We start from the raw sequence: 13,350 nt of genomic DNA, 5'->3' as shown, positions 1-13,350 counted from the left end.
TATTTAGGTTTATTAATCTTGCTTCTTTTTCCTTAAAGTTTACTTAAGACAGTTCTAATCTTCATAGATCAGAAAGTAGTATCATAACTCAAGATTTAAAAATATGGATCTCTGGAGAAGTTATGTTTTATGTCACAAGTCCTCTTTCTTAGATCTCCTGATTAACCCTTTTCTCCTCTATTACAATTTGTCAAGTTCCTCTCCTCCACATAGTATCAATTTTTCTATTTCAATATCATGAAGCAGTTCCTTGCCTCAATGCTCAGATTTATGAGCAGTCCTTATGTTGATTATCTCTTGCTTTAACATATTACTACCTCTCCAAATACAGCTTGAAATAGTCATCCTTGAGAAAGAACAAATATTTGTGTTCCCTATTTATTCTTTGTAATCAAATGCTTCTTCCCCTGTGTTCAGGTGTATGTGGTCATCCAGCAGGAACACAGAATTACCTGACTATTCATATACTCTAAGTGTTTTTCTTATCAATGATTTATGATATATCCTTTTGGAGATGCAGAGAAAGAAAACTGAAAAAGTTCTAAAAGAGAATGAACTCTAGTAGTAGAAAAGATACATTTAGTAAAAAAAACATTGCCAGTGTTCATATTATGCAATACATTTTTTATATTTACATTCCATATCCAAGGGAAAAAGAAACTTACAGATGTCAGATACTACTATTTGGGTTTTTGGTAAGCTTTGTTTGTTCATTTGTTTGGTTTGAGGGGTTTTTGTATCGTTGGGAAGGTTGTTTTGTGTTGTGACATATAACACCATGTGTTGATGAAATAAGAAGGAAAAAAAGAGGGGACGTATTAATCTCTTCAAAGGCAATTGAGTGCTTAATCATAGAATCATAGAATTATTTCAGTTGGAAGGGACCTTAAAGATCATGTTCCAGTCCCCCAATCCCCTCCCACCCCACACATCTTCCACTAGAACAGGTAGCTCAGGGCCCCATCCAACCTGGTGTTGAACACTTCCAGAAAAGAACTTCACTGGAAATGTTTGACAATGCTTTGCAAGGACATATTTTTTTTATCTTTACATGTCTAAGTATGTTGATACAAGCCACATTCAAAAGTCAGTCTACAGTTTACAACAATTTTTGTATTCTACTTTTTTCAGTTTCAGTAAGTTATGACATCAAGAATCACCAATCAGATCCACAATGGAGCACTACAATCAGAGAAACGCTTATTTAATTTCACTGTGGAAATATACTCAAAAAGAGGATACTAATTTATGTCCAAGGACTTCTAAAACATACATCTGAGAGAGGAGGAAAGATGTTTTTGACCATTTTAACTCTGGTGGATTTGGAGCAGTAAATCTCACCTCAGCAATCATTCTGTTGGTGTCCCCCAAGAAGAGTAGGTTTAAGGCTTCCTCTTCATTGGTTGCTTGCTGAAGAGACAAGTTCTTCAGATGAATATTTTGATCAGAGTCTTCCATTATTGTCACTTTTCTAGATGGAATATTAAAAAAACAGTGAAAACTAGATTCTTAATGTCATGTTGATTCATATTTTCACTCTGATTGCACCTAAAAGGCACAGTCTAAAACCCACACCCAACCACAATGAAAGAATATGAAAAATAAATTATATACATTAAAGTATTTATTTCTTTTTTTACTGTCTTTACTTAGATCTGCTTTTTATTCCTTTATTATGAAACTTCACATAGAAAAGGAATATAAGAGAAGTAAATTTTAGAGAAAGCTTTGGGATTTTTATTTAGTGAGATATAGTAAAATCTCAACAGTAAGAGATTAGATGAATTATCATAAACAAATAATACATTAGGTTTTGTTTGCTATTACCTCGTACAGATGATACATGAAGCATACCATTATTTTGATGTACAAATAGGCATGGAATATTTTAGAATCAACACATCTGTAGTCAACATGTTTCTAATAACCTTGCATTCGTCAAGATTATTCCTCTTTTCATTCTTCTTAAATGGTAGTAACTACAACTGTAAATTATCCCTTTCTTAAATTAAAAGCAAGCTAACAGAATGATTTTATTTATTCCCCCTGTTAGAAATGTTCTTAGTTACACTTCTACAAGACTAAAGCTCTCAGAAAAGGAACTGCATGCAAGCAACAAGGATATGGCAAAAGCTCCAGAAAAGCTGCTAAATATTACTGAAAGTCCTTTTCACTTCTTTGAATAGTGCTTTAACATAAGACCTTTTTTCTTTCATAATGGTTACTGAGAATTAAACTTTATTGGAATTGCTGAGTAGCCATAAAGTCTCCTCAGTTGGGACATTCTACAGTATCTAACATGGAGTGCCTCACTGGATTTGGAAAACTCTCAGAGAGAAGAATCTGTTAAAGCAGAAGTACACTAAATCTGAGGATAAATAACACGTCCTTCAGAGTGAATTACATGTTCTGATACAATTTAAAACAAATTAGAACTTTTTAAAAAGTAGGAAATAGTTTTTATTTGAACCAAAACTTTATTTTCTGCATAAATATAGATAATACTTTCTACCTATACATATATCCTAAATGTATACATAGATGTATATAAATATTTTTTCATGCTCTTCAAGATAAACCACAAGAGGGAGTATGGGGCTTGAGTTTTTATCAGTAGGCAGTTCTTGCATGTTAATTACCTCAAGTTGCTGCAAAACACAAATATTTGGTTTTGTTCTGCTTTACTTGGCTTCCCCCTCGTGACTGCCCCAAACTGAGAATGAAATCAAGCATCAAAGCATCATTCCATAGTATTACTCTTAGATATTGCAGAAGTAGTTCACAGTCTGATGGTCAAAACATTCAAATGGATATAGAGAAATAGTTTTAACACATTGCGATGCACTCATTCTTTTAAAGAAAAATTGCATGTAAAAGTTCACACAAAGCTTCTTTGGTAGTCATGACAATTTTTTTTTTCAAGTATGATTGCCTCCCACTGTTAGTGTTATTTTTGTCTGGTGGCACAAGACATTTCTCATATAATCACAAAACTTCAATTTCCATTCAAAGTATAAATCCCAGAGCTTAATGCTGCTCTTGCACATCAAACTTTTGATAATGTCAAGTATTCCATCTGCATCTGTATGTGCATCACACACTAAAGCCCAGAGTAGTTCTGATTACAGTATACCCTTATTAAATTGTGCCCTTTCGTGCATCAACTGAGCCGCCACCAATGCAGGAGAGCCTTGCGCACTGAATGCTTTCATTTATTAAATTCTTGTTACTGGCAAACATTGACCTTTCTTTGATTAATTAATGCAACCTCATTAGTTTGTGTACTACAAATAATAATAAAAAAAACCACCCTTAATATATTTTAAAAAACAAATGACCACAAAAGTCAACTTTTCTATAATTTTATCTGTCTCTAGGGCTTAGAATTTAAGAAAACTAAAATAATAAAAAAAATTATAAACACTTAAAAATTATTTAAAGTGATGCAAACAAACAACATATGAGTATAAACGACTTCTATGCCAATACATGAGCAGGATATAGTGATACTACTTCATTGTGATGTACTATGGAGGAGACTATAGATCCAAAACTAAATTTAGGAAATTGATGAAAGAGAAGAGCATCAAGTATGCATCTTGGAGTCTGCCCAGAACAGAATAAATTAATGGATACATACAGGTAATATTTTGTAAAACTGCAAGGAACTTTAGTTTTTAGGAGAGAATGGTCAGGATAAACATCTTATGTGTATCATCCCAAAGAATGATCTTTCAGAAGTACAACTCCCTGAATACCACAACAGAGGACAAAGTCAACACTTATTCAAGAGGCAAGGCTACAAAGTCAATCAGCTACCCCCACAACTTTCAACAGCACACAGATTTAATTTTCCTTTCAAGTAGACTTAGAGCATAATCTCCTTTATGAGACACGGCAGAAGTATGAGATGAGTAAGTGATCATGCAGACTGTTTGCTTGACACATCATATTGTGATAGGAAATCCTTCCCGTCTCCAATGGATTTTGTTTTGAGACAACAAAAACAGTTTGGCTGCTCTGGATGTTATGGACGTGACTGGAGACCATTATATATTTGAGAATTAATGATTCATGTAACAGTGAACCTGAGTAGGCACAGCCTATGAGACACTGCACACACAGTTGGGCATTCAGGCCTGAGTTGTGCTGCACAGATCCCTTGGCTGCGATAAATTCACTGAGTTCTCAGGAGAACACCACCTAGAAGCTGTTTTCTTGTAAGGAAATTATACAAAGGCTCAAAAAAACAAAAGGGAGACATTCTCTCCATGGCCAGGACCTGCTCTGCTCTTGTGCAGTACGCTGTGGGGAAATCCATTCAGACTCTGTCCAATGCTGCATGGATGCACGGCACCCAGCACGTGACGGGATGCAAGATTTACTTGCTACCCATCTTCCTTCTCTTATTCTGTCTTACAAAATGGCTACCCTATTAAGCCATTTGTTGCTAAACCTTTCTTACTGAGATCTGGAGAAAGCTGTGCACTGCCTCTCTCTTCCTCCTCACCCCACCACGCAGAACAAGGAATCAAAACCTAAACAATGAGATCGGTGGCTCATTACGAACAAAACATACAAAATCTGCTAGAATTTGCAGGCAACTTCAATAATCTCACAAAAAAAAAACCAATTTAGTTAAATAAACTTTGACATTTGCTCATCAAATGCTTGTAGAACAGTTACCTTAAAAAAGGTTCCTTGGACTTTATACTCCTTTCCAGGAAACAAAACATAAAACACGGATGGGAATAACCAATATATCTTGTATGTTGTAGTTACTGTATGCATTTAAAGTGTAATTTGTTTGAACAGTAATTTTAAAAAATCATAATCTTAGAAGAAATTATTCAAATTTCATTATTCAAAGGGACAGTTTTTAGCTGTCCCTTCATTAATAAAAAGAAAACTCTTACCTTACAAAATTTAGTATTCTCTTAATCTTTGGTATTCAGTAGTAACACAATCAACAGTCTTAATTTTGAAAGAACATATTTAACATTAAAAAAAGGTGAACTAGTAATATTATTAGCCTTAGGAGTTTTAAAATACTGATACTTCCCAAAACACTGAAAATATAGTTCTTGAAGGTTTATGGTTGGTGGTCAGTTTCCAGATTACATAGTTGGTACAGGCATTAAAAGAAGCTGACATTAACACTGTTGATACTGGAGAGGAGAATCAGGTTTATTTGCATCAAAAAATCAGACTGAATAAAATATATTTCCTATATGTTGAAAATCATTCCTTTAACTTTATTTTTATTCTTCTTTGTTAAGGAAAACAGGAATTATTATAGCATTTGTTTTAGCTTTCCATGTCAGCAATTTGGTAACATTTAAAGTCCTTGGAGGGCAGTAGAGAAACGAAGAGTATAAACTCATTTGAGTTAATTTACCAATAAGCAGTAACAGGTTTTGGTTTAAAGGGAAATTATTTCACATTGACCCAATGGAACATAACAGTTCTTCATGTTACTAACATATATTGATATAGGCATCATTGTTGATGTTTGAAGATAATTGGCTCTCAGGTTAAAGTGTGGTTTTCTTAAAGTCAGACAGCATCGTACCAAAACTTAAACATTTCCCTCTCAAAGAGCACTTTAAAGAATCTTCACACAAAAATAGGGAATCCCTTTTGCTGACTTGAAGTTTAGATTCTATTTTCCTCTGGCCACCTCACTGCAAAGTGATGGTTGTCTGAGCTCCCTGACAAGTAGCTCCTCAATTACTGCAGCTTAGACTGTCATTCTAAGGCAAAACAGGACTAATTGTAGTGTGTCTTTACATGCAAGAGGATCATCTGCCATCAGACAGGTAAAGTAGTAACTTATTGGTTACCTACGAATTAATCTAGTCATTCTTGACTAATGGTTCTATAACCTCAGTCTTTACTTTTGTGTCAAAAATTTCCTACTTCTGAATAAATATTAACATATTGGGAAGAGTTTTACTGGTAGGTTGTAACCAAAGTAAAATTCAGTAACATTGGGTTACATAAATAGACTACAACTGAGAATCTGTTGCAGATAAAAGACTTTTGCACAAATGCATAATAAATTAAGAGCTTTAGAAAAGTATTCCTAATTTGAACACTCCTGCAAAACTTTTATTAAAACATAAGGTGGCAGCAAGTATTTAAATAGTCTTCTATCAGTTTTATTTTATATTACAATTGTAAACAAAATTATATTTTGTATGAAATATTAAGGTATGTCAAATGGTGTCTTCGATAGGTCATGAGAAATATTCTAACTAAACATCAAGAAAACTAGTTTTTTCTGCTAAAATAGAAGTTCTATGAGATTTCAAAACCAATCTTAGTTGTTTGTAGAAGTATCTGTGCCTATTAGAAACATGATACCTATTTATATACTCATACATTAAATGTATGTACAGTAATTTCACGAATACAAGCCGCACCAATTTGACCAAAATTTTGGTGGAAACCCGGAAGTGCGGCTAATATTCCGGGGCGGCTAATCTATTAACAAAATTCTAAAAGCTGCCAACACGGAAGTGAGAGCCCGCGGCAGCCCCAAGCCAAGCTGGAGCCCGGCCGGCCCCGGCAGAGGTGGGAAAGCCTGGCAGAGGCGGGGCCAGCAGTGTGGGGGCGGGCGGCAGAGCCTGAGCCAGCAGGGCGGGGCAGGGAGGGCGGCAGAGCCTGAGCCAGCATGGCGGGGGAACCCGGGAGAACTGGGGCTAGCAGTGCAGGGGAGCATGGCAGAAGCAGGAAGGCCGGCGGGTGGGGCTGCCTGGCAGCGGGGGAAGCCCAGCATAATCGGGGCCAGCAGCGTGGGGGAGCCCGGCGGTGCGGGGGCCTGCAGTGCCGGCCAGGGCGAGGAAACGCGGCGGCGGTGCAGACGGGAGGGGGCGGCCGGCGAGCCTGGTGGCGGCGGCGGCAGCCCTGCCGGCGGGGCGAGCGAAAGCGGCGCTCGCGAAAGCGCCGCCGCGAGCCGCGAAAGCGCCGCCGCGAGCCGCGAACCGCGAGCCGCGAAAGCGCCGCCGCGAGCCGCGAACCGCGAGCCGCGAAAGCGCCGCCGCGAGCCGCGAACCACGAGCCGCGAGCCGCGAGCCGCGAGCCGCGAACCGCGAGCCGCGAGCCGCGAGCCGCGAACCGCGAGCCGCGAACCGCGAACCGCGAACCGCGAGCCGCGAGCCGCGAGCCGCGAGCCGCGAACCGCGAACCGCGAGCCGCGAACCGCGAGCCGCGAACCGCGAGCCGCGAAAGCGCCGCGGGGCGGGCGCGGCGCTCGCGAGGCGCGGCGCGGGGCGAGCGAAAGCGGCAGCGGGGCGGACGGCGAGCCCGGCGGCGGCAGCCCTGCCAGCCGGGCGAGCGAACGCGGCAGCGGGGCGGTGCTGACGGGAGAGGGGGGCCAGCGAGCCCGGCGGCGGCGGCAGCACCACCCGGCCAGCCCCGCCGAGCCGTGGCGCTGAGCTGGGCCACCCGGCCCCGTCGGCAACCATGAGCGGGCCGAGCCTGCCTGGCCCCGCCCCGAGCCAGTAAAGCCCGCTATACCGCGATCCTCTTACTAATTGGCCAATTTGTGAAAGCTGCGCACGGATTCTCGCGACGAACGAAAGTGCGGCTAATATTCGGGGTGCGGCTTATCTATTGACAAAGACAGCAACATTGTCGAGGCACCGGGGGTGCGGCTTATAATCCGTGCGGCTTGTATTCGTGAAACTACTGTATATAAATTGGTATATGTATACATATCCCTACATATGCATGAATACGTAAAAAATTACATAATTCTGCGTAGGAATCTGTATATGTATACATATAGATAAACATCGATATGCAACTATAAGGCCGACGTTCATGCATTTGTCAGGAATTTATTTCCAGAAAGTACTGATTGTTTTTGTGAGAGCCTCTTCCCTTCTCATCTGGCGGACTCGGATGAAATGAGTAAGCAGTGGTAAGATGAAAATTTCATAGTCTACAGAATATGCAAAGTATGGCTACACACAAAATCTTGACTTCAGGAGCTGAGATTCCAAGACTAATCACGTAATGTTTAGATGCAATGGACAATTTCAAAAATATTTATTATTCACTTTGCCTTAGGCATCAAATACAATTTTGTCTTATTTTTCAAGTACTATCAACAAGCCTGTAGTATATCCACAAGCCTTTCATAGCTTTTATCACCTGAATGTAATCTGTGTTTAGTCCTTTCATTAAACTGGTAATATAAAGCTAAGAGTGCAGAGTTTGCTGGTCAGAAGTAATCTTTCATTCAAACTACATCCCCTCTTTTGCAAGAATATAGATAACAATATTGTTCCAGAACAATCTGCACATTATATAAAATTAACTAATCTTTTTCTAATTCTTCTAAAATGACGCATTTGTTCAACATTCTTCTTGTCTATCTTAAATACTTCAGGAAGTATCAGCGCTGACTGCTAATATTTGCCAAAAACATATGGTGAATAACCTGCTTTTCACTTTTTATGGTGCTTAAAGCTTAGATGATCCACTGTGGAGTTAAACAAAAAATTATGCATAGCATGACACCTTAAAAGTACAAAAAAATTACATTATTTTTAATATTCTCATTAAATACAGGTTTTCAAGAAAACTTGAAGTTAAATATTTTGTATTTTGCTATCACTACAATTTTAAGAGGTTTTAAGCACATAAAATTCTCCAAAAATATATATTAGGCAAGAAACACCTGATAAATTATAAAATATGTGATTACTACTTACTTATATGTAATCTCTACTTTATTATTTAAGAAAATTAATCAATAAATTGAAATAGAGTTAATCATGCAACTACCCATTCCTGCAACTTTTACTCCCTTTTCAGCTTAGAATGACACTATATATTTTTGTTTTGAATCCCTAGACTACAATATTAAGAAATAAACAAAACATATTTTATTAATTAAATACTTGTACACCTGCTAAATATGAGTCATATAGGTATAGTTTCAGTTTACAGAACATGTTTTTATTGACCAATGATGCAGTGGAAATTATAATGTTAATGTACAGTAAAACCTTAAAGTACTTATTAATATTAGTTATTCTGCAGAGAAAAAAATATTATCTTACTAAAACTCATCTTGGAGTAGTATATACTATATAAGTTTACAGGTGTAACAACAGGTAATTATGATTATCCCAGCATGATTTATTCCTAATTTACAATCAAATTGTCTATCAACTTTTTAATATAACCTTATACGCAACACAGAGTTATTCTGTAGTTTAATTGAATCATCATACATAAACTAATTGGAGGATTTTAAAACTCACAATTATTAGCACATATTGAGTATTTAGTTTTAAAATATAGCATATTTTCCAGGGCACATGACCCCAAATATCTGTTTCAAAGTTGCAATTAAATTATTGAAATTCAGTTTCTTTGAATTGAATAAATTCATTCTTATAAAATGTTAATTGGAATGAGTTTAGATAAAATACTTCAAGTAACTTAATAAATGAAATTAATAATGCAATAAATTTGAATAACTTAACAGCGTTAATTTTAATAAGTTGAAAAAATTGTAACATACTAATTTTTACATCCTGTAAAAATGGATGCAGAATTAAATTATATTACCCAAACTAGCCTCTGATTAAAATTTTTGTCTGCATGCCACAGGAAGTAGGTAATAAATTAAATTAGAATTCTAAACATCATCATAAAAGACACTGTCCTCACAGCACTGATGTGTCATAAAGCAATAAATTTTACTTTCAGTTCCTTTGCCTGAAAAATGGAACAATTAGACCAAATCACAGCCCAGTCCCACAGTTTGCATTTGTCTGCTGCCTCCCTAATCTAATTGATTTTTTATAAAGATCAATCTTGAAAATTATTTTGTATATACATGTCCTAGATACCCCATACCGTGTGGAAAAATAAAGCTCCATTTAAATAGAATAAAATATTGTGTTGGAAGATTTTTTAAAATAAATAAAGTGATATAATAATATGTGAAAGACATAATTAGTTATTTCAAAATAAAATTTTACTGATTTCCTTTTATTGTCCCATTAAAAGTTTTCGGTATGTTTCCTGCTCTCGTATCAGCAGTGATTTCATCACTATTTACAAGTGTCTGTTACCGCCATGTTGAGTGATAAAACTCATGGTGCCCAGCATTTTTTCAGGGCACTTGTGAATCCAGTACAAAACTCAGTTTTTTACACCTATTTAGTGTTCGTTTAGCTATTTAAAAATGTCACAGACTTTAAGCTACTATTTCAGACTTGGGAGATTAGGATTTGGATTTCCTATAAATTAGCAGTCTTTAACTTCACCAGCTGGAATGTTTGTGACCTACAAACCATTGTTTACTACCCTTCTCCAAGCATTAGTAGGTGCTAGTGTCTGATCAATGACAACTAATAGAACAACCATCCATTCTGAAGGAAATATACTGTTCTTTGGAGTTCTCGTGGCCTATTTTCTAGTTGTAACTTACCTTACTTCATAATTGCATATTCTAGAAAAATAATTATCCTTGAAGGAAAAGGTCCAACTGGAAGCAGGGACACTTTCCCATTAGTGTTGCAAGGAAATACCACCTGTTACATGTCTCTGCCACACACAGTCATACATACCATACAAAGAGACAGGCTGCCATGAGAAAAACAAGTGCACTTTCTCCTTGTCAGTGACTGCAAGAAATCTCTTCTGTCTAATAGCAACAAACACTTTTAATCCTTTCACCTTCAGTTACTCCCTAGCCTCCATACACACAAAATAACAGATACATAGGTACCGTTGATAAAGTTGTGAAAACAAAGCATTCTGATTAAATTAATGTTGAAATCAGTAGCACAAATTCAAAAAGTTCTCAAACAATGTAATAGGGTATATGAAAAAGATTCCACTTGATTTTGATGATTTTCTGCAATTGTGTTACTTACGGCAAATCTTCCATTCTGGAGGCCTCATGTCTTGGGTCCAGCAGATCATAACCACATTCATTGTAGATTTCTAAGTAGGAAACATGAGTGGTATATACTTTGCTGCTATCCTGGATAAGAAAAAAAAAATAGTGCCATAAAGAGAAGTCAGAGGTAGATTAGAACAAAAATTTATTTCTATGGCTTCTAGGTCACTTCCTCACTTCATCTCTTTTCCTGGCTATGGTGCACATTTTCAATTTGTGATGCTTTCAAATTTATGTGATACCATATAAGTAACGATTCAAAAAGAAGAAAGGAAAAAACCCACAAAAACCCCCAATCAAAACAGAGAGACACACATACAAAACTCACTAAAGCAAAAATCCCCCACAAATCCTCCCATTATCATGAGTTTAGTCTGAGATTTTTAATTGATTCTGTATACTTTAAAAAAGTCTGTATATATTTAGAACATAGATGCTGTTTACAGAACCATGCAACATGACATTTTTCACTTCTGCATTAAAAAAAAAATGTTATTATAAAAAGGCAAATGTTCGTATTATGGATTGAAATACTATGGATTGAAAGAAAGCGAAAACAGCAACAAAAATAAGATTTACTTCATTTATAAACATTAGTGACATACTGCTTTTCACTCTCTTCATCATAACATTGGAACACTGTATATGATGTCAGCTGTTCTCTGCAATCACAATTCTTTTGGTAAATTACATTGCCAAAAAGTAATTTAACACAACTGAGTTTTGCAGACAGAATTTTCCTCTGCCCCAAAGCCAAATCCAAACAACATAAACCTCAAAATAGTGGGCTATGATTTCCAAATGTAAAGAAAAAAAAAGAATAAAAGATCAGTCACTTCATTTCAGCAGACAAAGCCACTGTGAAATATCACAGTAGAAATTCAATAATTCAATCCATTACAGGGTTTTTTTGCAAAATACTTTAAGATATAACTTGTCACTTTCATTTAATAATTATTTCCCATGGCTTTTTTAATTGGTTATGACAGTTCAGTATTTCAAGGGACATATTTTAAAAGATACACTACAGATGGATGGAAAAAATGTAGTAAGGAACAGCTCAAACAGGATGCCATGGAAATAGGAGAATTTCTAAATTAAAAGGAGATGTTATTAAAAACAAAGGGCTTGATTTGCTTCTCATTTAGGTTAAAAAGTTTTGTTTCCTTGGTTTCAAATTGCACTGTCTTTGTCCAAGTAAGAGCTTAACAAATCTTGTATTTCATGTCCCTGATTTCACTTTCTCCTGTTTCATCCTACTTAGAGTTAGAAGGCAAATGATACTTCTCCACTATTTGAGCACCTTCCAAACCACAGTTGTAGGTATAAAGAAATTAATCATGGGAAAGATATTAAAAGAAAGGTAAGAGGAAAGATAAAACACCAAGAAGAGATTCTTTAAAAGGCATTAATTAAAAAAAAAAAATATATATGTACATTAAACAGTAATTTGTAAGTAGGAAAATTGAAATAGCCCTATAAGCTTAACTATGTATAGTTTTTGACCAAAACCCAGTCTGAAGAGGAAAACTGGTATTTCTGTGCTGAGGTGACAAACATATTAGTTATTATGCTTTCTATTTTGTTTTTATTACATAATTAAAATTAGAAAAGAATTTTGGTGTGTTGACACTGTTTGTTGCTGGCAATTACACGATTAACCTGTTCACTTTCCACAACGAAAGTCCTCCATGGGGGTAGTGTGAGTGCAGCAGAAGGTCTAAGATAACATGATCATGTGGGGTTTTTTTCATTTCCGTTCCCACAATGGCAAGTTTTTGTGCACCTGCCATATGCTGTGTACATTTACCTGCCAAAGCCATACTTCCAAAGAGCCAAAGTAATTACTGTTGTTAACCCTTACTAAGACAAGCATATTAATGTGACTGAGACATATACCCTCATGCAAACAGACTGGTACTCTGCAGTATGCGACTGAAGGAGTATAAAAGTACAGTGGAATGATTTATGTTAATGTCAAAGAATATTTAAATTGGCTTAATTAAATAGCTTTGATAAAATGTGAAGATTAATGAGTCATAGGCCTGGTGGAGTAAATGAAGAGACAAAACATAAATTACACAAGACTCCTCTCTTCTTTTCTTCACTTTTACCTCCTATAATTATAAAAGTACTGGAAATACTGTGTTCACTCATGTAAGCATTTCAGATACTAAAAGAAAATTAAATTTAACATAATAAACATAACAAACAATTAGTGTGCTTACTTTGGCCCATCCTTTTGCTTACTGACTCATTTCATTGCATAGGAAGTCAAAATGAAATGCAATGCATTCAATACAAAACCAGAGTGGAGCTGATATTGTGTTAGACAAGGAGAACCACTTGTGTGATCTGAAGGTATGCTTCACCAACTAAAAATAGCCTGGGTTTTAAAGCTACACAAGCCCCCCACAAGC

General features: G+C 36.5%; 1 protein-coding gene across 3 annotated transcripts in view; it reads right to left on the bottom strand.

The window, feature by feature from the left end:
- The window catches only part of KIF6 (kinesin family member 6), a 155,761-nt gene that overhangs the window by 126,295 nt on the left and 16,116 nt on the right, over nucleotides 1–13,350 (bottom strand). For all 3 annotated transcript variants that reach the window (XM_033055553.1, XM_033055554.1, XM_033055556.1), the window contains 2 exons: nucleotides 10,905–11,014; nucleotides 1,342–1,471 (listed from right to left, as the gene is read on the bottom strand). In XM_033055553.1, coding sequence (XP_032911444.1) covers nucleotides 1,342–1,471; nucleotides 10,905–11,014 — 240 coding nt within the window. The remainder of the gene's footprint in view (nucleotides 1–1,341; nucleotides 1,472–10,904; nucleotides 11,015–13,350) is intronic.

This window comes from Catharus ustulatus, chromosome 3, assembly GCF_009819885.2.
Source record: "Catharus ustulatus isolate bCatUst1 chromosome 3, bCatUst1.pri.v2, whole genome shotgun sequence".
Lineage (NCBI taxonomy): Eukaryota > Metazoa > Chordata > Aves > Passeriformes > Turdidae > Catharus > Catharus ustulatus.
This window is presented reverse-complemented; position numbering and strand designations above follow the sequence as displayed.